The following is a 23,063-nucleotide window of genomic DNA, read 5'->3' on the forward strand; positions in this document are numbered from 1 at the left end:
TCCAGGGGAAGAAGCGAGCCAATGCACACTTTCCCTGGCACAGACTTCCTGCTTGACTCCCCTTCTCCTCTTCCTCAGAGATAAACCATCCCAAGTGCCAGCCTAAGGCCAACGGTGCTTTTTAGGCAGCTCCCTGCCCTGATTGTTTGCCGAGATATCAGAGGAGGCGATGCAAGGGCTATTCAAAAGGCAGCAGGCAGGAGCTGACATTGAGCCTGGCGTGTTAATCATTAATGCTGCACTGGGCAGGAATGGCACAATAACTGTCACAGCAATCCTGGATAGCCAGTTGAAGATTAATTTGCCACCTACCTTAGATGTGGGCACAGGAGGTGGCAGCCCTGTGTCCACATGCACAGCAGGGAACAGGGACAGGGATGGGCTGGGTGCAGGGAAAGGACCTCCCCACAGCTGGGAACAAGGGGAGAAGCCAAGCAGAGCCCCTTCCTGGGAGCAGTTTGGGCACCTTGGCATTTATGACTTTTCATTCATAAATGCTTCTGGCATTTATGACTTTTCATGAAGCAGAGGGTGCTGAAAATTTAGGATCAGTTCCCTGGGCTGGAATGCAAGTGGCTGGACACAGCACCATTGACTCCCTCCCACAGAGGGAAGGAGATGGGGCCAGCACACACAGCATCCCTCTAGTGCTGAGATCTTGCCATTCAAGAGAACCGGGTGTGTTATCCCAGAGGACTCTGGCTGGAAGGCACTTTCCTCCATCTGTGGGGCACAGAGGAACCGATGTGCCATGGGAAGGGTCACCGTGGACCTTGTCTGCCACATACCAGCCCGTCATCAGAGCACAGGGACTTCCCGCTTCCCTGGCCCAGAGATCTCCAACAAAAAACCATAATGCATAAACACCACCAGAAATTATGCAAAATTCCCCACCCCGCACAAGCTCTGGAAAGGTCAAGTTTCATGCCAATGCTATTTTGCTTTTGTTTAATTATCAGCCAGCTCCTGGGAGGTGGAGCAGCCCGGACAGGTTCTCCTTTGTACGGCTGCACAAAGCCAGGGAGGCCGGGCTGGGGGGGCTGCAGGGGCTGGGTGAGAACTGCAGCTCGGGCAGCACGTGCTACAGCTGCTGCCTCATGGGGCTGAGCTGTGGCAGCCACTGCATCGGACTTCCAGGGCAGGCAGGCAAGGGGCCAGTGGCCCAGCCAGCTCTTGGGCCAGCCGGGAATGCTCCAGCACCAGCAGGATGCACCAGGAAGTGAGCGAGATCCCCCAAGATGAGAGCCCCTCACCAAGCACCTGAGGCTATGCAAGAAACTTCTGCTAAGGGGTTGCCCAGCCAGAAAGTTGTGCTTGGTCCTGGGGAGGGGCTGGCAGCCCTGCCAGGCTGCAGGGGTCAGGCAGGGAAGCAGGAGGGGAGCAGGAGGCAGCAGGAGGCAGCTGGTCCATGCTAGTGACTGACACTCTCCCACTGCCTCTTTACTTCAGTCCTGTGGTCTCTGCCCCTGAAATGGGTGCATCCCCAGCCCTCCCAGGGCTCCCTGCCCCATGGGGGCAGATATTTGGAATGGTCAAGAGGGTGACAAGGCTGTAGTTCTCAGGATACAGTAGCTGGAGTTGCCAGGAAGAAGATGGGGGTGAGTCACCAGGCAGCTCGTCAAAGTTTCCATCAGTTGCTGAACTGAAGATAAAAGTGATAAAGCTCGAGGAGGAAACAGCTTGAAAACAGCTTGCACCACACAGAGGACCTCTGCTGGCACAGGCCTGGGGCCACTGTTATCCCATGGCCAGGCCTGCACAACTCTGGGCAGAGCAAGACACCAGAGGACAGAGGTCTGTCCTTTCCAGGGACCCTGGCCCTGGACCCTGCACAAGGCCAGCTAAGAAACACACGAGGCTCAACAGCTTTGCAATGTTTACTCTTGAAAAAATAATTCAATTCAGAAAGCATCAAACCCTGGTGATGCCACACACCCAGCCCTGCCACGGCTGCCACCCCGGAGCCTTGCTGGGGGAACAGGGAGGGACGGAGAACAGCACCCCATAGGCCTGGCGTGGTGGGAGGAGAAGGGGGAGCCTAAAGCCCACCAGTCAAGTCCTGCTGTCACTGAGAGCAGGCAGCCACAGACCCCTGGCTGGCAGGGGAGTAGAGCCATCCCCTATCCCTAGGACCACCTTCCCCAGCCCCAAGAGGAGCTGGGAGGAAGCCAAGCCTGAGCCCTACCCGAGAAGGGAAAGAGGGTGCATTTAGTTTCAAAGGGAAGAGAAACTGAGCCTTGGGAACAGAGGTGCCAAGGAAAGGGCAATGGAGAGCCATGGAAGTTTTTCCAAAGCAGGGCATGGGGAGCAAGCTACTTGTTCTCAGAAGAAGACAACTCCCTTTTCCATCCTCTTAAATAACCTGCTTTACCCTGAGGGCCAGCACAGTGGCACCTGCCCACTGGCTGCCAGAGGAGAGTCCCACGGAAGGGCAGCACTGGGGGTGGCAGGGCTGAGCCCCAGATCAGTAGTGCAGCCTCAAGGGTGCCACCCTGCACGCTCTTGTTCCCTTCCTGCATCCATCCCATCCCATCCCACCCCACTTGCTGGGGCAGGCATGCAAGGGCCTGTGAAGGTCAGAGTCCCTGCAGTCATGCTAGAGCTGTGCTGCATCCACCCTGGGATCATCTTGGCCAAGAAGAGATTCCTGGTTCACAAGTTTTCATTCCCATTCTGGGCAAGGGAGGAAAGCAGGGAAGAGAGGGTGGAGCCAGGGGGACAAGAGACAAACCTCCCATGACTGCCCCTGAACAGGCTGGGGGCTGCCAGCTCTCCATGATGCTTCCTGTGATCTGCCCCTTCCCAGAAGCAATAAATAAATAAGTTAGTGTAGTGTAGACCCCAATGCTCAGTTCACAGTGAGAAAATGAAGGAGAAGAGCCCCTGTGACCTCAGGGAAAGGACTGGGCAGCAACTCCTTCTCCCAAAGGCAAGCCAGAGCACTGCATCCCTGCCCAAGGCCAGGGGATAGGCAGAGAATGGATCTCTTGCTGCATGGGTGAGAGCAGCTGTACTGAGCAAGGGGACCAGGACTGCCCCCTCGGGGTGCAGAGACATTAGTACCGAATGGTTGGGGATGGGAGGGGGCCCTGGGATCCTTCCTAAGGCACGGAACCCCCTCCCTCTCCCTCTGCACAAGGGGTGTACCACAGCGGGAGGCACAGGCTGCCCATCCCAGACCAGCTCACAGCTTGCCTGCCAGCAACTTACTGCAGTAAGGGTGGGGATTCAGGAGAAGAAACTCCCTCTGCCTTCAGCAAAAGTAGGGGATACCTGGGCAGGGAGAATGGTGAGACAGGGTACAGCACCACAGGCAAGGACCATAGTGCAGCATCTCTCGTTCCAGAGGACCCCGGCCCCCCCTGCCCCTGCAGCCAGGGGATGCCTGCTGGCTGCTCCCATCTCGCTCTGCAAGGCACTTTCACCCCCTCTCCCACGACTCAGGGGCAGGGCTGCTCCCCACAGAGAAGGTGGGTGAGAGCAGTCTGAACCAGAGCACACAGCCTGGTCCACTTGTATCTACATCACCTCCAGCTCCCAGAAGTGACTGCCCTCGTGCTGGGTGTGGGGTGTCCCCTCTGTGTCCACAGCAAGTCCAGCTCCTCTTCAGCATTCCCTTTTCTGTGAGCTGGGCTGCACCACTGCCTGCAGCCCACGGAGCAAAGCCAGTGTGCAGGAAGATGTCCAGCCCAGCACACAGTCTTCAAGGTGCATCCATCGTGCAGGTGACAGGAGATGCTGGAATATCCCCTCTTCAGCACTGTGTTCACCACGGGGCACAAAGCCAGCAGGCAAGAGTTAATAAATAACACCCAGCTAGCAGGCTGCAGCACTTGCACCATGCTGCCTTCTCAGGACTTTGGGGCCAAAAAGGAGAGCAGAGGTGTTTCTTGAGGCCCCCTCTAGGCTCCAGTTGAGCATCTCCTTCCTCCAACCTTGCCCAGCCAGGGGGCAGAAGGAGCAGCGTTAGTAGAGTGTCTGTGTTAAAAAAACCAAGTTCCTGGGATGGGGGTGGCCTATCTACAGGGAAGGACCCTGTCCTGTGCACGGGCAAGGGAAACCACAACAGGGGGCTGGAGGGAGCCCAACATCTGCTTTTGCAGCCCAAAGCAGGAGTCTGTATCCAGTCACCAGCCTCCAAGAGCTGCTGCCAACTCTGTCTCTGCACCGTGGGGGCCTCTGTGCTCCCCGGGTCCCCTCTGCTTCCAGCTGCCAGCCTCACGTCTGCTCTGCTGCTGGAACTGCTGGCACTGCCACCGCCCCCTCCTCCTTGGCAGGGGGCTCCATGTAGATTGGTGTCACTGACGAGGGCTTCTTGGACCTGCAGGTGAGGGGGCTGGATGGGAGCAGGCAGGGCTGGTGGTCCCCCTCAGGACCCCAATTTCCAACAGCACTGCCTGGCATGATCTCCTTCCCACTGTGAATCTCCAGCCCTGGGAACGTATCCTGTCCCCCCTCCCATCACACTGATTAAGAAGTGGCAATGGTGTCCCCCCAGGACCCCAATTTCCAACAGCACTGCCTGGCATGATCTCCTTCCCACTGTGAATCTCCAGCCCTGGGAACGTATCCTGTCCCCCCTCCCATCACACTGATTAAGAAGTGGCAATGGTGTCCCCCCAGGATTGGGCTGGGACTGAAGTGGATGATGGTGTGTGCCAGGCAGGGGACAGTGCTGTAAGGATGGGGCATTACTCAGACCCTTGTGTCCCTGATACTCACGAGTAGGGGGAGGCAGGGACCCCCACCACAAGGAAGTGGTTCTTCTTGCGGAAGAGCCGCCACAGCCCCTTGTGGTTCCCGCGGACATCCAGGTCCCAGATGTGGAGGCACTAGGATGGTGGGGAGGGAGGAAAAGGCATCAGAGCCAGGGTGTCCCCTGGCATGGGAAGAGGCACAACCCCTGCCCTCACCGAGACACGGCAGAGAGGACTGCACCCCAAGACTGGGGTGGCACAGGGCTGCATCCCTCCAGCCACACCAAGAGCTTCAACAGCGCCCAGGGACAGTAAGAACCCATTTGGTGACCTGTGTCAATGCCATGGGCAAACCCAAGAACAACAGCCAGGCGTTTCCCACCGATGCAGAGACCAGTGCAGGGCTGAGGACAGGCCATATCAGGGGCCTCACCTTGGCAAGTTGAGTCCAGGTGGTGAAATCCGCTTCCTGCTCCATCCTGATGAACATGACATAGACCCTGCCCTCGGTGTCGGGCACAAAGGAGTCCTCACAGGGGTTCTTGCTGTGGTCCAAGACCTCAGCCTCACTGTGGAAAGGGAACAGGGAGTGAGAGGGGACATCCTCTCCCCTTCTCCCCATTCCCATGCAGACTACTTCAGACATGCAAAACGTGGCTGGGGTCACCAGGGCCACCTCCACCTTTCCTTCTGTTATGGTTCACCCAGTGTGCCCCGTGGTCTCCCCACCTTCCAGCAGGCACTCACCCCAGGAGCCGATGAATTTCGGTCTCATAGTTATCCTTCCTCAAGCTGTTGGAGAGAACACAGAGATCAGGGCAGAGTCAGACAGTTTGATCCAAACTTAAGACTGCCCCAGCGTAACACTAAAGGTAGCTGGAAACAATAAATGTAGCGTGGGGACTGCCACACATTCTTGAGATGTGGCACCCTTCAACACGTGCCCCTGGAGCACAGGGTAGCTGAACCCAAACTTGCAAAAACCACTGCCAGCACTCCCCAGCAGAGGCCAGTGCGCTGATACGGGAGGTTACGGCTGCTCCAGATGGGAGATGACTCCAGCACGAGACAAGGGTCAGGCCAAGCAACTGTTTCATCAAGATCTCATTGTGACCAACACTCACCTCTCCACATTTTTAAGCTGGACATTTGGAACTGTGTTGAACTTGTGCTTCTTAAAATAGGCTTCCTGGGAGGAAGAGAGACAGGAGGGAAGGAAAACCAAGTTTGATCATGGGTCAGCAATATCTGGAGATGACCTCAGGCATCCCCACTATTTGGGGAGGTGTCTGAGTCAGAGCTCAGCAGCAGGACAGGGCGGGGGGGCTGTGGGAGGTCACTCACATGGAAGTAGCCATTCATGTTGAGCCCCACAATGCCGAAGTGGTAGGAGCGCGAGATGTCCGGGATGATGCACTCCCGGCCCTTCCGCTGCTCAGGCATCCGCATCCACATGTCCCAGTCCCAGAGCTGGGGAGGGAAAACTGCTACTCACACTCAAGTCTGGGGACAGGGTTTGGTAGTGTGGCCATCCAGGGACCTTAATGGGTGCCCACACCAGGTCCAGCCCCCCGCTTTGGCCCCAGCTCTATGGATGGTTATGCACCTCGTCAAGTCACTGCCTGTCCCAAATCCATTCTGCTTGGGCATCCTTCCCAGTATAAGCACAGGGATAGCTCCTCCAGGAGCTGTATACCCAGGGACTGGGTGAAGATCAGGGCAGAGATGGGGCTGCAGAAGACAGGGTCTCCAAGGTACTCACCTTCTCAGGGGTTGGCCACTTTGGCTCCAGCTCATCCTTGTACAGGCTCTTCCGGAGGACCCATCCCAGGCCTGGCATGGTTTCCACACGGTACAGGAGTGAGGGGTCCTCAGCTGTGTGTTCATAGCCCTGCAATGTTATGGGGAGTGCTCAGCACCCTGAATGCACCCCTCCCCCACCAAAAAAAGGGAGGCATCGTGCTCCATTGACTTTCTCATCACGGGAAGAAGGGAACAACCACTGGGAAGCACATGGCAGGGACAGGATGGTGATTTGCAGGGGCACTTCTGAAGAGTTCAGGGCTGGGGAGACAGACCCGCTTAGGATGAAAGTAGGGGGACACACTCTGCTTTAAAGATGGAACCTGAACCCCAGTCTGACATAGGAACAACACAGAAGAGCAGAGGTAGCCCTGCTTCACCATCCTTCCCTGACCCACCTGGTCATTCCAAGCAGAGATGCAGTACAGGCTCTCATCCTCCTCCAGAAGGTGAATTGACTGGCTCAGAAAGCTAAGGAAAGAGTTTACCCTGGTCAAACATCCTTCTACCATGCAAACCAAGGCAAACTGTCCACCAGGAGATGAGCACCCAAACAAGCTAAGCAGCATCTCCTCCTCATTGTCTCCTGCCCACCAGTTTCTTCTCCTTAAGAACAAACAAGCAGCATTAGATGCTGCCCCTGTCTTCTGGCTATGGGGCAGCCCCAACCATGTGTGCACAGAATGGATCAGTGTCCCCAAAAAGCAAACCAGGAAGAGATCCCCAACCCTGAAGTCAGCCTGCACTGATTGCCAGGACAGTGGCCTCAAGACTCTGAAAGCAGAGCTCAGTTCTGGCTGTTGCCTGGGGTCTGCTCAGCCTCAGATAAGTGAGTTACAGCATGGCAAGGATCTGGTCTTTCCTGAGCACATAAAGAGCTTCCAGGAAATGGTCCACCTACAGAGGAACCCACAACTTTACCTGAAGAAGTCAATGGAAATGTCAAGATCTTCCTCCAGAACCACAGCAAATTTAGCATCCTGTAGGGCAAGGAGAACATCAGAAGCGTGGAGATGAACAGGACAGAGCAGAGCCACAAGCAGGGTCCCCTGCCTGTGTGGTTCCTTGCCCCACAGGACTGATCCCAGCTCCTGTGGGATAGGGATCACAAATGCCAGGGAAAGCCTGCGCTGTAGCAGTCCCACTCACCGGGAACAGGTTGAAGGTTGCAGTCAGACTGGCTTTGTAGTGCTACAAGAAAAGACAATCATTGCCCATGTTAACATCAACCTGGCACAGATGTGGGGCTAAGCCTGCCTCCCTCAAATGTTATTGCAGGTCCCTGGAAATAACTGTCCCAGGATTTGGAAAGCTCTCTCACCTGGGAAACTCTGGCATTTTTAATGCTGATGGGAGTGTGCTGTATTCCTGAGAGGCCAAACAGCTCCACGACATCCATCGGCTCCTGCAATGGAAAAAGTACAAAGCTCCTCAGATGTGTGGGTCATTCTCCCCTCCCCTGCCTGTGTCAGCTGCCCAGGACAACAGGAACATCCCCTGCAGGTGGCTGTCTTCTTGGGGACTAGTGAGGCTCAGTATACACCCTGCAGCACAGAGCTTGCCAAACCCTCGTGGCCCTTCAGCCCTTCAGTATCACCATGACTTTGTTAGCATTTTTTGCGGACCCAAAGTTGTATCCCAGAATGTCTGAGAGGTCCCAGATTCCCAGTCCCCCACAGACAGTGCAGAAAGAAAACAGGTACAGCCAGGACCATCCAGTAGCTGCTTAATGGCAAGACCACAATCAACTCAATGTTCTCTCACAGTTGCCAAGAAAAGGACCTTTCTGACCAAGCACAGGGGTCAGAAATAATCCAAATTTGGGCTGACATATCTCTGCCCCAAGAAGGAGCCACCAAGGCCTTCTCCATCTCCTTACTGTGCATCCCACCTCCTAGCCACAGGAGAGAGAAGGAGCTCCCATTGTACCAACCCTTCCCCCTTTCCCTGGTATCCACCATGGCAGCTCGAGCATCCAGGCTGCCCCCTCGTAGCTAAGGGATGCTGCTCCAGTTGCCATGGCAATGGATGCTGCTATCTTTAACTGCTCTGATGTGGTGCAGCAAGAGCCTGCATAAACAAGTCAGCTCCCCCAGCCCCACAATGTGGCAGTGGTGGGAGAGGCCTGCAAGGAGCAACTGTCTCCATCCCAGGACAACCAGGCAGTACCTCACTGGATGCTGCAGAGATGAGGCCTAGCAAGCTCCTGAGATCTACTAAGATCCCATGTGCCTGTCCCAGAGTACATTCCACTGCCAGAGAGACAGGTCTTTCAGGACTATTCAGTGTTGAGTAAGAGGAAGGTCTTTGCCTCTAAAGGGCCAGTTCTCCTTCACCTGGCCCCAGCTTTCATGAACCCCAAGCTTTGAGCCTTGGGAAAACACAGTTTTGGGTCTCTTTACCCCCTAGTGAGAATGGAGCTGGACAGGCATGGCCGGACTGGTTCATTCCTCTCCATGTGAAGCAGCTGGACAGGTGGTATTATATGCAGAGCCTGCTCAAGGGGCTGGCAATGCTCATCAAGTGAGAAGAGGGGATGGGGAGAGCCCAGCACGACCACCAGGTGTCATTCCTGCACACCAAGCCTCTTCTGACATGGGGATGTCAGCCCCAGGCTTTGGGAAAGGCCAAGGCAGCTTTATCCACACCCATGGCTTGGCTAAGCTGACTTTGTGTAGGAGCAGGTGAGGAGCAGTGTGACACACAGCAGGAGGAAGGTGACAAGGCTCCAAGGACTGGGGCAGCACTGGGCTGGAGGAGCATGGAGCTGGCCACAGGGATCTCTGGCAATGCTCTCACCTCGTAGTACCCATCGATGAAGACTGTGATCATCTGTGGATTGACGCCCTGAGCCGACAGCAAGGAACGCAGCATCCTGAGGAGAGACGGAGGGGCCTGAGTGCAGCACAGCCCCAGTGGGCACAGGCCCTTCAGCACAGGGGTATGGATCCCTTGGGATGGGGGAAAGTGTGAATGATTAGGGAACAGGACCTACCTAGGCCTCCCCTTCCCCTCTCCCAAGGTCTGCCCTTGGTGCTCATGCAACCCCAGGAGGAGGCTGGATCCTGCCAGCAGGAGAAAGGGAAGGGCCTGGGCCATGCCTGGTCTTGTGCACAGAGCAGAGCAGCTGTGCCCTCTGGGAGTGCTTACCTGTACAGGTAGTTGGGGCGGTTCCCTGCAATGACAGCTACTGGCACATCAAAGACTTTATTGTCTTTGAGCTGGAAGAGAACAACGTGTGTGAGTGGGGGTGGGAGAGGCCATGCAAACCAAAATGATGCTATGATTCTATGCCACTGAGAGCAGGATGCAAGGGGTACAGACCACAGCAGAGCTGCATAGTCCTACCTCTTGGCTCAGGGCCATACCAACCAACCAGGATGCCCTCAGCACTCCTGGAGACCCTGCCAGCTTCCCTCCGTCACCCCACCTCTGACGCAGCTCCAAAATCCCAGTTTGCATCCACTCAGAGACCTGTGTCTGAGCCCTTCAGCACTGTCCCAAGGACAGCCCAAAAGTCACAATAGCTGCTCTGTCTGTAGAAGTCCAGGCTCTGCTGCTTACACTGATATCCCTGGAATAGGGTAACTATTCCTGGCAACTCAGAGCAAAGGAATTCCCCTTCCCCAGCATGACCTGTCCCCAGGTATTCACATCACCTTTGCTAGGGCTCAGGGCTTGCCCAGGGGCAGTTTGCATCACTCAGCTGGTGCTTAAGGACAGTGCTCTGCATCTGAGCTGCAAAACACACCTGGTGCAGCCCAGCCCTCCCTCCCAGAGCCTTCCCTGAACACCGTGCCCCTGCACTCACAGGATCAGGGTTGAACTCGATGGGTGTGGGGTCTTTGCAGCTGCAGACGCTGCCGTAACCTTCCACTTTGCTGCAGAACCTCTTGCGACGCCGGTTCAGCTCCGTGTCGGGCCAATGGCACTCAGCATCTGGAAGCACCGAGGAGAGAGAACAGACCTGTCATCCCCACAGACTCGCCTCGTGTGCTCCAGGCTGGGATACCACACACATGGACCAAGCCAGTCCTTGGCAGTGAACAAGCAACATTTTGGATGCCAGATATAACCCCAGGAGCCATTCAGAGCCCAGCCCCACCTCTGGCCTCTCTGAGCAGCAATGGGTTGTTCAAGGCCAACAGTCAGAGAAGACCAGACCAGGTCTGCTTTGGAGAGGTGACAGTTGGCCAGGCCATGTTCCCTCTTCTCCATCCTCACCCTTCTCAACAACCATGCCTGGAATTGCCATGGAAGTAGGAAGAAAGGGAGCTAAGCCCATTTTAAAAGTTACCATCATCATCTCAAAAAGCTTTAAATCCATCCTGGGATTTTCTAACAGACCCATGGCTTTGATTTAAAACCAGGCAGCAGGCAAACATCTCCCACAGACACCACAGAGCAGACTGTACTTCCTACCTTCCACAGATGTCAGGTGAACTTCTGTCTTCAGCAGAACAGGGTCACCCCACGTCGAGAGGGCAGGTGACTTGGCATGCTTCTCCCCATATACTTCCCCTGGAGCAGGAACATAGGGTCAGGACTGCCTGGAAGGGCCCAGCCCTACTGTGTAAAGGCATGACCTGGGGCAGTCAGCCTGGGGGACAGCCTGGCACCTTTTCCCACTGGCCTCTAGCAAACTGCTGAAGGAACATGCTCTGCCTCCATACCCTCCTTGACCCCCAGGAATGGAGCTGCCACTCTCTGTGACTTGTTCCCTGCTCACAGAGCCTGTTCGGGATGGGCTGGGTTTGTCTTCACCTGGCTTCTCTCAAAGAAAGGAGCCACAAACCCTCTCCCAGCCTGTGCAAGACTCACCCCCCTTCTTCCCCACAAATGTCCACATGTCTCTCCAGCTCAGGAATGGTGCAACTTGGCTCCCCAGGCTTTTCAGGACATTCTTGGCTGTCTCCTTGAGGTGAAAGGAGCCTTCGTCCTGGAACAAAGCACAACCCTGCAGCTGAGCTCTGGCTCCTGACAGGGAAAGTCTCCCATCAGTACCAAAGGGGTACAGGGCCCACTCCTACCCTTGAACCAGTTGAGCCAGAAACCTTCAAGGTCTCTGTGCCACTAAAGCTGCCAGTGGCTTCACCATGACCCACAGGGAGGTCAGAGGAATCATGAACTCTGTTTCCTTGAGACCAAATTGTTCTCAAGCAGGGCCATGTGTTAAGCAACACTTCACACAGCTAAGCCTGAAACCTTGAGGCAGCACAGTGCTGCTTGCACAGCAGCCCAGACTCAGCACAGTCCACAGGGCCCCTGTAAAGCCCTGGAACTGTGAGCCAGAAGGATCCCACCACATCTTTGTATTTCCTCATGCCCATTCTCCATCTAACCCCTTGTCTATTGCTGTGTGCTCTGACACATCTGCTTTTTGCTCTCCTGCTTTGCTGGGCACAGCAGTATCTGCAACAAGAAGGGAGAGCAAGAGGACAAGGGAGGTGATCCAGACAGGGAGTAACAGCCCCGTGGGGATGTGACGTTTAGTCCTAAGAATGCCTGATGACATTCACGAGGCTACTGCCTAGACGAGCTTCAGGACATCCTGACTCAAGATGACTTTTTTTTTTTGATATTAGGGTCACATACCTTAATGGTGAAGATCAGGATCCGGCCCCGGGCAACCATGTTCAGGAAAAGTACCATGGCTTCATCTTCATGGGGGGAATAGGTGTCGAAGACCCTCTTGGCCATCACGTGACCCTGTTGGTATTCACACGTCAGATGGATCTTAAATACTACATGGTATGGACACACAGAATTATGGAAATCTGCCCTGGAAGCCTCATTCCCTGAGCAACACAGGGAGTGGCTTTTCTGGTATGCCAGGGAGTTAGTCCCCAGGCAAGCTCGCCCCTCAGGCCTTCCTGCATGGGGAGGTCCATGGGAAGCATCACCCAACCTCACAACTCCTCCCCTGCCCACTCCCCAAGGACAGCAGGCAGCACAAGGAAACCCTGCAGGGACTCTCTGGGTGACCATGTCATGCTCTACAAATTGCACACAAAAAGCATTCAGGGACTTCCCTCCTGGCTGCCCCTGGCCTCATACACCCAACAGCTCAAGAGCAAGGACAAACTGCCCAGTAAGAAAGACATGGCGATGTTTTACCGTGGCCTGATTTAAGACGATGACATGGATCCCTCTTCCCTGCTCCCGAGCTTCATCTTCCAGGACCTGAAAGTGGACAAATTATGAGAATCATATGCCAAGACCTCTTCTTATTCCCTGCCCCTTCTGCACAACAGAGCATCCAAACAAGAGGCAAATCTCTTTGGCTTTGCTCACGGCGGTGATGGGCGCCAGAGCAGAAGTCCTGGAGCAGAACTTCTTGCCAGCCTCTGAAGTGCTCTCATCACTGCTGTTTGTGGCTTCACCCATTCAGCTCTGCCCATCCTCTCCTCACAGGGACAGCCAGCACCTTCCACTCACCGTCGTCCCATCCACAGCCACGTAGACCTTTGACCGGCTAGAGTACACCTCGACATCCAGGACCTTCTTGTTGTTGACGGGGTGCCTGGGGACCTCCACATTCAGCATCTCATCATCTAAAGCGGAGAAATTCCCACTTTCAACCAGTCATGGCACATCTAGCTTGTCCCTGCTCTGTGCTAGCCCAGCCAAACCTCCAGAAGGGCATCCCACCAGGCACCCCAGCCCAAGGAGACATGGGTCAGAATTTACAGGGATGCTAGGTAAGGGGAAATACCAAATGGCAACAGCTCTGGCCTCAGCTGACCCCACATAGATCTCTTCAGCCAAATGTGCCGAAGCCTTTGGTAGACAGGCCAGGAAGGGAGCAGCATTTTCTATTAATTTTTGTTAAAGCCACATGCACAAACGTGTCTCTCATGATGTAGCTGGTCACAAGTTATCTCTGACTTAAAGGGACCCTCTGGTTTCCTTGCTTTCAAAGCACAACAGGATGCTGCCTCTCACCATAGTCCTGTGCAGACTCCTCTTCCTCCTCATAAGCCGCTCTCCTGGTGTCCAAGATCAGCTTGATGTTCACAATTACAGTCACAAGCAGGAAGAGGACAGCACCTGTCTGCAATGCAGGATGTTTTGTGTTAGAAATTTGCAGTAACAACCCCAAAACCAGCCCACCTTGGCACGGGCTGCAGGGCACTCCAAGGAGATCTTGCATGGGATCACAAGCATCTGTCATTTCCCCTGTTTTTTTTCCTGAGGAAAGCAAAGAGAAAGAAATACAGGTGACCGAGTTTCATGGTGAAATACACTTGTCAGCTGGAGAGCACCGACTCCTTGATATGTGAGAATTAACCCACTTCCAATGTACCCCTGCTTCCAGATCTGTGAGCAGATTCCTGCTAAATTATTGCATCAAGGTTGAGGGTCCCCACAGGCAAAGAGTTTGGTAATTCAGAGTTACAGCTCCCAGGGTAACATTAACTTCTGCCTCTGCTGCAGCATCACTACTCTCATCTGTCCCTCTGGAACCAGAGGATGCACTCAGGGTATTCAGAGGAGAGGAGATCCTGTGCAGCTGAGTCAAACAAAGGGAAGAAGCTGACGTCTGATTTCAGGAAACTGCACTGTACCACAGGCTGCAGAGACCAGCCTGCAGCCTTACTGTCTGCAGCAAACTTCAGTGCAACCCTTGTGGATGCTGACACAGAGGGCTTGGGAAGGTCCAGGGGCTGTGGAACAAACCCTTGATTCTCTGACACACTGTCCTGCCCTTGGTGAGAGGCACTAAAAGGATTCCTGTCCTATCTGTCCAGCTACTGCCTCGAACGAAGCTCTGTGTTGCTGCTATCTCTGCCAAGCAGGTTCAAGGAGTAACTGAGGAAAATGGAAAACCAGCAATAAGACAACACGATGGTATAAATGTCACTGTGGCATTTTGGCTTGTTAATTTGCTGTTGACTCAAGACTATGAGCACCTTTTGGGATCTGTGCACAGAAAGCTTTTAATTAGGCACGAACGGAGCTGTGAGCTCATGGAGAGGCACCAAGGCCACCTCACTAACCTGCCCAGACCTTCCACCCTGGTCAGCACTGGGGACATGAGGGAACAGCCCTAGCGACCAGAGCGAATAAGCAAGAAGGAATACGAATTAAGCAAGACCAGCAGCCAAGTCTAGCAAAGCTGGCTCCATCAAAGCTAACTGATGGATGCTTGGCTGCTGTAGACCTCACAATTCCATATCTGCAACTCTGGTCTACCTATTTTAAGGCAAATTTTCATCTGTGTTCTAAGCGGTGCCACAAAGTACAGAGATGACAGCGTGCAGGCTCTAGCATGGTGAGCAATGCCTGCCATGACCAGACCCATTCCCAAGCCCCGAACACCCCATCAGACACAGAACTGAGCAGTCTCCTTGCCCAGGGAGCCCTCATGAGCCTTTGTCCTCCCAGGCACATGCAAAACCCTCCCCTGCTCCCTCCCACAGAAACCAACTGCCAGATCTCACAAACTCCTCTCAGGAAAGGCCCCTGTTCTGTGTTTTGCTGCCATGGGGACAAACCTTCCTGTCCTTACAGCCCCAGACACCCACCAGGACACCGTCTCCACCAAGGATTAGCTGTTTTACAGCACCAGCAACCAAGGCCAAGGCTTTCCCAGACACCAGCTGCCTCTGGGGCATGAGATCCTGTTACTAAGCCCTATTTTCTCTGTCCACCTGTCATGCCTTATACCAGGCTTGGTTTGCAAACCAAACAGCTCAAAGCTGAGCCCTGCAGCACTCAGCATGGGTTCAGAGCCAGGATGGGAGGAATCAAGTTGGTTTCTAGCTGAAAGCTTCCCAAGGCCACTTGGATAATTGTATCTCCTCCCATAGCCACTCAACAAGTCTGCTGGTAGCTGAAAGGAGCTGCTACACAAGGCAGAGGCTTCCACACACAGGCACTTGGAGGCAGCTTCTTGGAAAACAAGTTATGCTTCCTCAGCATGTCAGGTCAGCCAGACTGCCAGCAGATGCACTTCCACCTATGCAGCTGCTCCGTGAACTTGCAAATCCTGTACATTATCCTTCCTAATCTACCGCAGGGCCACGGGTGACTCACCTGACACAGCTTCCGCAGCGCGCGCTGGTTCATCAGCTTGTACTTCCAGGCAAGGTACCAGCTCCGCTTCTTGTGGGGCTTCACAGCGGGGTTTGGCTTCCACTCGTCCATAGTCCCGGGGGCTGGCACGGGGGCAGCCGTGTGGGGCAGGGGTCAGGATGTGTGCTGCTCCGCTCTCATGTCCATCAGGGCTCCCTGCCGGGATGGGATGGGTGCAGGGTGAGGGAGGTGCCTTCAAATTCTCTCCCCAGCAAAGACAGAGCCTGGCACAAGAGGTGGCCATGGACAGCACTGATGTGCCATGAGCAAAAGCCCTTTGGAGCCTCTTTGCCTGCCAGAACTCCTGCTGGGAGCAATGCAGGAGGCCAGGCTTTGCTGCAGGGTGAGTGAGGGGAAGCCCCTAAACTCATTGGCCAGTGACAGCCTCCGCTCCAGGCCAACCCCTCAGCGAGGCTGCTGCAGTGCCATGGGCCCACTCCCACGCTCTGGGAAAGAACAGCAGCCCCAAAGTCACAAGCAGACAACAGATCCTGGACCAGCAAGTGTTATGGAACGGGCCATCACTGGCCATATGTGCCAGCGGGACACCCTCCCCACTAACAGCCCCATCGCCGCTATCGGGGTGCAGCACCGGGCCACCGTCCTGCTGGAGCTCCCAGCACCCCTGGGCAGAGGAGCTATGCCAACAGGAGGCCGGGCTCCCTGCGGGGAGCAAATCGCTGGGCTTGGGCGGGATGTGGAGCCCCGGCAGAGTCAGGGATCTGGCTGGAGCACAGCGTGCCCCAGCAAGGCCAGGCTGGGCGGGGAGAGGAGCGCTGAGGGGCCCACAGGCACTCGGGGGGCGGAGGGGGCGAAGGGCACCCAGGCGCTCCGGACGGGGCGGGAGAGCCGGGTGTCTGAGGGCGGCAGTGAGCGGCGGCGGGGAAAGGGGGACCCAGGCGATTCGGGACCGCGGCGAGTCCGGGGGGCGCCGGAAGGCGTGTGCCGGCCGCGCTACTCACGGGGAGGTTGAGGCGGGGCCGGGAAGGGCCGGGCTGGGCCGGGCTGGGCTGAGCCGGGCTGGGCCGGGCAGGGCCGGTCCCGGCTCGGCGGTGCCGCCGCCGCCCCGCGCACCCTCCGCGCCGCTTCCGGCGCCGCAGCGACACCGCGGGGGCGTGGCCAGCGCTAGCCCCGCCCCGGGCCCGCCCCCGCGCCGCTCTGCGCGCCCCGGCGGACCTCGCTGGTGCGCGGGCAGGTGGCGGCGGGGGCGTGGCCGGGGGCGTGCCCGCGGCGGGGGGCGCGGCCGAGCGCGGGCCGCGGTGACAGCGCGGCCGCCGCCGCCCCACCCGCATGGAGGGCGGCGGGGAGGCGCTGCCCGCGGACCTGCGGGACCTGGCGGGCAAGGTGGGACGGCGCCCGCCCGCCGTGCTGCTCCGGGGGCTGCGGGCCGACACCGCCCCGGCGCCGTCCGCGCCGCCCGCGCCGCCCGCGACACCCGCACCGGCCCGCGGTGCCCACCCGCCGCTCGCCGAACGCCTCCGGACGCTCCGCCTCGAGCTGGTGAGTGCCGCGGTGCCGGGAGCGCTGCCGGCCGCCCGGCGGTAACTGACCGTCCCGTCCCGCCGTCACCGCATCCACTCCCGGCAGCTGCCTGCCACCCCCGGTGACAGCCCCGAATAGTGCCCGCGCTCTGCCTGCGTTTTGGGGAACCTTGCTCCTCCGTGTACGGGTTAAACCCCCAGCTCAGACCCCTTCCCCGGCCTCTCTCTGCCCTCGGCCCACGCACCATCCACCCCCGGGATCCTCCTCTGCCACCTCCGTCCTGCCCCCGTCGCCCCGCGCACCCCCAGACGCCGGCTCCGTCGGGGATCGCGGTGTCCGAGATCAGAATTTAGGGCAGGGACCTTCGCCAAGGGCATGGTGGTGGATCTTCTCTCCCCCGGGTGTGACCCCCAGGGTGACAAGGCACAAGCATCGCCGGGAGCTTTCCCTGCGTTCGGTTCCTGCTGGGGCTTCTCGGGTGGCTCGTACAGGGTTGGGCTGCGGTGGCAGCCTTTCCCGGGGACCGTGGGAGTGCCGATGGCAGCTTTCTCGTCTCCCTCTTTGGTGGAGGGAGCAAATACCGGCGGTGCCTGCGCCTTCGGGAAACGTGGCGAGATTGGGCAATGGGTTCAAGTGCAGCTGGGGGAAGGGACTCTCCCACGCATGAACATGCCGAGCGGGTGGGAATGAGCATTGTTTCCGTAGGGAAGCAGGCTCAATACGCCCGCATCCCTGCGTGCCCCTGGGGGGCTGGAGCACCACCCAGCCTGAGCCCTCCGCTTTGGCTGATTCCATATTCCCATCGGTGCGAGAGCTTTCATCCTCCCTCTGCTTTCATCCTCCCTCCGCACCGGCTTCCAGGCTGCACCCTGACCGGAGGAGAAAGGTCTCTGGGGCAGTGTGGTGTTTGCCCTGCCCAGGTGCAAGCAGGCTCAGCCTATGGCCAGCAAGGCCTGGCTTGGGCCGGGTGTTGTTCACCTTGGCTTAGAAGGACATTTCCTTGCCCTGTCCTGGCTGTTCTTGCTGGCTAGGGAAGAAGTGGGGGCACCTCACACCCGGATCAGCAGCTTGGGATTGGGACCCAGATGCCAAAACCCAGCACAGGGCTCCCCTCATCTCATCATCCCCATGAACAGGGATGAGAATTCCTCCCCCCACCCCGAGCTGCAGGAAACCAGCAAACCCAGTGCTCAGAGGATAAGCTGGCCTGGGAGTGGGCGGTGGGAGGAGAATTTAGCAAATTCCCACTCTCGCCTCCTGATCTGAGGAGGAAGATTTATCCTTAGGGCTAGATATCTTGAAAGGAGAAGGCGCCTGAGGTTTCTTGCATGCTGGGGAGGGGAGCAGGGCTGTATCTGCCCCTGGAGAGCGTGAGGAGGAGTGTGACAGTCCCCTGTATGGCCTTCCTTGGTGCGAGGTTGTGCAGTGAACTTCAGTGAATCTGGAGGAGTACAGAGAGCAGCCTGTGCTGGGTCTCCTCCCACAATAACCTTGACTTGCTGGAGAGGGGGGTTCTTGGAGTGCAATGGGGAGGTCAGGCTGGCCTGAACTAGCAGCAAATTGATGGCCAACTCCTTCCAGCAAGCAGCGTGGAAAGCGGGCAGTGTTATCCCACCCTCTGCTTTTGGGGTGGCTCCCCTGGCATCTCTGACAGCTGCAGTTCTGCACGAGGCAGAGAAAAATGGGGAACCCCCCCACCAGGGGTTTCCAGCCCTCCTCCTCCTTCGTGGTCTCTCTGCCAAGGCCAGATGCTTTAGCAGTGCGTGCAGAAAAGTCCATTGTAGGCAGTTTTTTAAATAACTTGCCTAGAAAGGAAATTTCTGCACTTGGAAGCTGGCTCCTGCTCCAATCCGGGCACATCGCTGCTATTTTTTATTTAAATCCAGCTTGAGGAGCGTGAGGAGGGAGTGGGAGGGCTGGTGTTGGGTCTTTACAAATCTTTGACCCTTTTTTTGGTGTCGTCTGGAGGAAGAGGTGTCACGTGCTGAAATCCTGGCTGGAGTTTTCCCAGGCTCCTTCCTCGGATGCTTCTGTTGCTGCGCTGGCTGTGGGACCGGAGACAGGGGTCTCAGGGGACTCTGGGGTCACCCGTGGGCGGGCGAGTGACTCCCAGGGTACCGGATGCTGAGGATTGGGCGCTGTGCTTAAAAATGATCCCCAGGGATCGCATGGATTTCTGTCACAGCTTGCTGATGCTGGGCACAGGATGTGTTTGTGAAGGAGTCCATGGGCATCTCCAGCCCTCAAGATGCCTGTACCTGCCCTGCAGTGGGTTTTCTCCCTTTCCCCCCCATCGTGGCCTTATTTCTTTTCCTGGCAAAATATTTGTGTCCTGTGCAGGGGAAATCCAGTGGCTTTTGGCGGCCAGTATCATGCAGACAGGAATGTCTTGGCACACGGGGCTTTCCATTAGGAAAACAGATGTTTCTGGAGCAACTGAGGTTTGCAAAGAGCTTCCCCAGGCTTGGAGGGGCAGGAATCGGTGAGGCAAGTGGTGTGATCAGCGATGCCTGTCCTCCTTGTCCTCCCATTTTGGGAGTGATTTGGGTCTCCAAATATTGCCATGTGACATTGTCAGCAGGCTTGGTTCAGACCCTAGAAGGAGAGAAGTAAAGGCATGAAGGGTCCAGCCAGACACTTGCACTGAGCAATGCCTGATCCTCCTGCACTGCCAGCAGCCTCCCAGGTCTTGGAGGATGCTCCGGGATTAGATCTGCATCCAGTACCTCCAGTTCCTCGCTTACTCCTTGTTCCCATAGAAGATAGCAACATAAGTGCCCTGGATTTATTTCCCCGAGGGGGTTGGTGGCTGGTGGGAACCACAAGTCGTTGGTCACCGATGGCCGTGTCCCCAGGTCCTGGACAGGGCCCCCTGGGATGATTCCCTGCAGGGTGTTCTCCCACACCGTGCTTTTCATCAAGCAGCTTAGGAGACCTGTGGCCACCATGGTGACACCTCTGCCAGGCTGGGCTGGGACATGGGGCCCTTGGGTCACCTCAACCCCCCTGTGCTCTCTGTGTCCCCCCCAGGCCTACCTGCGAGCGGTCGACGTGAAGATCCTGCAGCAGCTGGTGGTGGTGAACGAGGGCATCGAGGCGGTGAAGTGGCTGCTGGAGGAGCGGAGCACGCTGACCAGCCGCTGCAGCAGCCTGGCCAGCAGCCAGTACAGCCTGGTGGAGAGCCAGGAGGCCTCGCGGCGGGGCAGCTGGGACAGCCTGCAGGACCCCAACGACAGGCTGGACAGCATCTCTGTTGGCAGCTACCTGGACACCTTGGCTGATGACATGGATGAGTACTCCCAGAACGCTGCTGAAACTGCTGCTGCATCCACATCGGGCAGAGCCCTGGCCAGGGCAGAGCAGGATTGGGTCAGGATCGACCCTGAGAGAGGTCTTGCAAAGCAAGTGAAGGACAAAGAGGAGCATGAGTGGCCCCACGTGGACCTCTCCCCACCAGGGTTGCCCCAGGATCACCGGTTTGCTAAGGAGCCCCAGGTGGCCAACGGGTATTTGGGCCAGCAGTCCCCCTCTCTGGAACCAGACAGAGACACCAAATCACCACCGGGGGCCAGGGAATGGCTGGGGAAGGGAAATCCAGATGGGAAGGCTTGGAAAGCTGAGGCTGACCTTGAGAACTGCAAACTCAACAGCAAACTGCACCTGGAGTACGACGCCCACTGGCGCTGGCTCCAGTCACAGGATGATGTGACATTCCTATAGCCCGTGGCTTCGCCTTCCCAGCCCAGCTCTCCCAGCTGCCCACTCTGCTTCACCTGTCTGTGCTTGGGAGAGTTGGGGTGGCTGGAGGCGGGGGGCCAGGCTGGCTTGGTGGTTGTGGCACTGTTCCTCTGATGGCCCCAACAGCCTTTGGTGATGCAGCTATGAGGGACTGGCTGCCTGCCCTGCAGCACGTTTCTGGGAGAGGAGGGATGAGGTGGGTCCTGGGACATTTAATCCTTTGCTCTAGGGTGGTGCTTACAGGTGGCTGGATGTCCCTCTGTTGTCCTTGGTGGTGGTTGTGGGGAAACCTGGGACAGTGGGGCTCCTGGGATCTCTCCCTCTAATCCTCACCTTCCTGTGTGCAAAAACTGGGGACCCTTCTCCCAAAATGACTACCCAGAGAGGACAGGAGACACTGCCATGCATCCACAGCTCAGTGGCACCAGCATGCTCAGTGTGGGGCAGGACCATCAGGAGGGCATCCCTGTTGGATCTGCTCATTTCCATCATTGTCTTCAAGGCCAGTGTCCACTCAGGGCACAGCTGACCTGGGGTTTGGCCCCAGCACATGGTGGATGCGAGAAACCCCTTCCCTGCAGGTGAAGCCCTGCCTGGTTTCAATGCCTCTGTGAAGCCAATCTGAGGTGGGGCTGGGGAGCCTCTGTCCGTGCCCTGTGGAAGAAGGATGATGGTGCAGACTTCCTGGTGGGATGACACGAGAACAACAAAGCACTGGGTGGGAAATGGAAATCCAGTTCTCCCAGTTTGTTCCTGGACTGTCTTCCACCTTGGGAGCAGTGCTGCAGAATCCCCAGGATGTGGCAGCGCACAGGCAGCCCGGCAGAGCCTGCAGGGCTCAGACTCGGTGAGGCTCCTGCTCTCTCTCATCACACGGTGTGATGGTGGTGAAGGCTGGGTTTCTCTGTCTGTGTGATGAGTGGTGCCAGGTCTCTGCCTCCTACCAGCAACCAGAAACATGAGGCTGCTCTGTCGGGGTGGATTTGCAGTGACTCTGCCCTGGAGACATCTCTTTTTAGCCTTGGCTTCTGCCCGTGCCTTTTGCTGTCCCCACCACGCCTCTCAGCACGCCCCTTGCTGGCTTGTAGAGCATGGCTTGCAGCTGGAGCTGTGTGAGAGCTTGGGCAAGACCTGCTGCCTTCACCAGATGATGCAGGGAAGGACCTGAGCATGCTGCTTCAAGGAGCCAAGCTCTTCCACATTTGTGGATAAGCCTGGAGTGTCCTGACTTCAGAACCCATAGGTACATCTGTCCCCAGCTGAGTGCTGTGACAGCTTTGCTCTCACCATCATGCCATTGTTCTGTTGCCTGCGTGGGTCACAGCTTGGATCTGTCCTTGCTGGGATGGTCGGAGTGAGGACATCATCTCGTGATGTCAGTGGGAAGCTAAGAGAGAGGGAAGTGACAGGCTGTGACTTTCCAGATGTGAGATGTGAGCTGGCTGTGGTTAGGAAGGTGGTTGGGTGCACAACAGGTTCAGCTTGGTGTCTCTGAAGCAGCACCTTCAGTGGAAATCACTCTCTGTTCTGAGAGCCCCAAGCACCCTCCCTTCCCCTGCAGATCCTCAGGACTTCCCTGGATGGATTCAGAGAGCAGGACAACACCCAAATTTCTCAGAGACAGCACCTGCTGAGGACTTGGGGGAATCCCAGCAAACTGGGACTGGGTTGCCATATGCAAGCATCCCTCTGCCTGCCCTGGAGCAGCTGTGCTTGGCTTGCCTTTGCCTGCGAGTAGCTTGTGGCTCCCTGTGTAGCTGTGCCACTGACACTGAGCCACCATGTCCCCAAGGCTGGCTGTCCGCTGCTTTCCTGCTAACCCTGCATGCATTGAATCAGCTGAGGGGCCCTGGGGGAGACAGGATGAGTCCTTCGGCGCTGTTAAAATCATTCTCAACAAAAAATAGCTGGCTTAATAAATGTTCTTGTTTCTCCCAGACCATGCTGTTGGTGCTTTGCTAAGCTCACCGGTGTTTCTAGGGGAAGAGGAGGGGAGCCTCTGGCAGCCCTGCAGAAGGGCAGGTTTAGCCCCAGCCCTGAAACAGGCACAGACCAAGTGTCTGGGGATCTGTCCCTTCTCACATCAGTGTGGTGGCACATAAAAGTCTCTTTTCCTGAAGCAGCTGGGTAGCAGTGCACATTTGCCAGGAGCAAGGGTGACTGTATTGATCTCGGCTGAACTATGTGTCAAACAGCAGCCTCACCCTTCCTCCTCCAGATTTCCAAGGAAGAACATTTTAGGTGTTTGCCAGACCCGTTAGCTGT

The 23,063-nt window shown here is 56.8% G+C and overlaps 2 protein-coding genes across 3 annotated transcripts; one reads left to right on the top strand and one right to left on the bottom strand.

Annotated features, from left to right (window-relative positions):
* Positions 1-1,862: 1,862 nt before the first annotated feature.
* Positions 1,863-17,608, bottom strand: POMGNT1 (protein O-linked mannose N-acetylglucosaminyltransferase 1 (beta 1,2-)). Of its 2 annotated transcripts, none has more exons than XM_069023316.1 (22): positions 17,363-17,608; positions 15,540-15,734; positions 13,446-13,554; positions 12,939-13,054; positions 12,618-12,683; positions 12,096-12,209; positions 11,322-11,439; positions 10,923-11,021; positions 10,312-10,439; positions 9,651-9,721; positions 9,300-9,375; positions 7,822-7,905; positions 7,650-7,691; positions 7,422-7,480; positions 6,899-6,971; positions 6,460-6,588; positions 6,042-6,167; positions 5,822-5,886; positions 5,445-5,489; positions 5,131-5,266; positions 4,723-4,832; positions 1,863-4,321 (listed from the first exon to the last, which is right to left on the bottom strand). In XM_069023316.1, the coding sequence occupies exons 2-22, from the start codon at positions 15,648-15,650 to the stop codon at positions 4,219-4,221; spliced, it is 1,980 nt and encodes a 659-aa protein (XP_068879417.1). In that variant the 5' UTR covers positions 15,651-15,734; positions 17,363-17,608; the 3' UTR covers positions 1,863-4,218. The 2 variants fall into 2 exon arrangements, with proteins under 2 accessions (XP_068879417.1, XP_068879416.1); XM_069023315.1 differs by lacking the exon at positions 17,363-17,608 and adding an exon at positions 16,541-16,666.
* Positions 16,818-22,737, top strand: LURAP1 (leucine rich adaptor protein 1). Its single transcript, XM_069023317.1, has 2 exons — positions 16,818-17,078; positions 20,091-22,737. Exons 1-2 carry the CDS (start codon positions 16,869-16,871, stop codon positions 20,778-20,780), a joined length of 900 nt encoding a protein of 299 aa, XP_068879418.1. The 5' UTR covers positions 16,818-16,868; the 3' UTR covers positions 20,781-22,737.
* Positions 22,738-23,063: the final 326 nt, after the last annotated feature.

The sequence above is a fragment of the Aphelocoma coerulescens genome, chromosome 8 (assembly GCF_041296385.1).
Source record: "Aphelocoma coerulescens isolate FSJ_1873_10779 chromosome 8, UR_Acoe_1.0, whole genome shotgun sequence".
Lineage (NCBI taxonomy): Eukaryota > Metazoa > Chordata > Aves > Passeriformes > Corvidae > Aphelocoma > Aphelocoma coerulescens.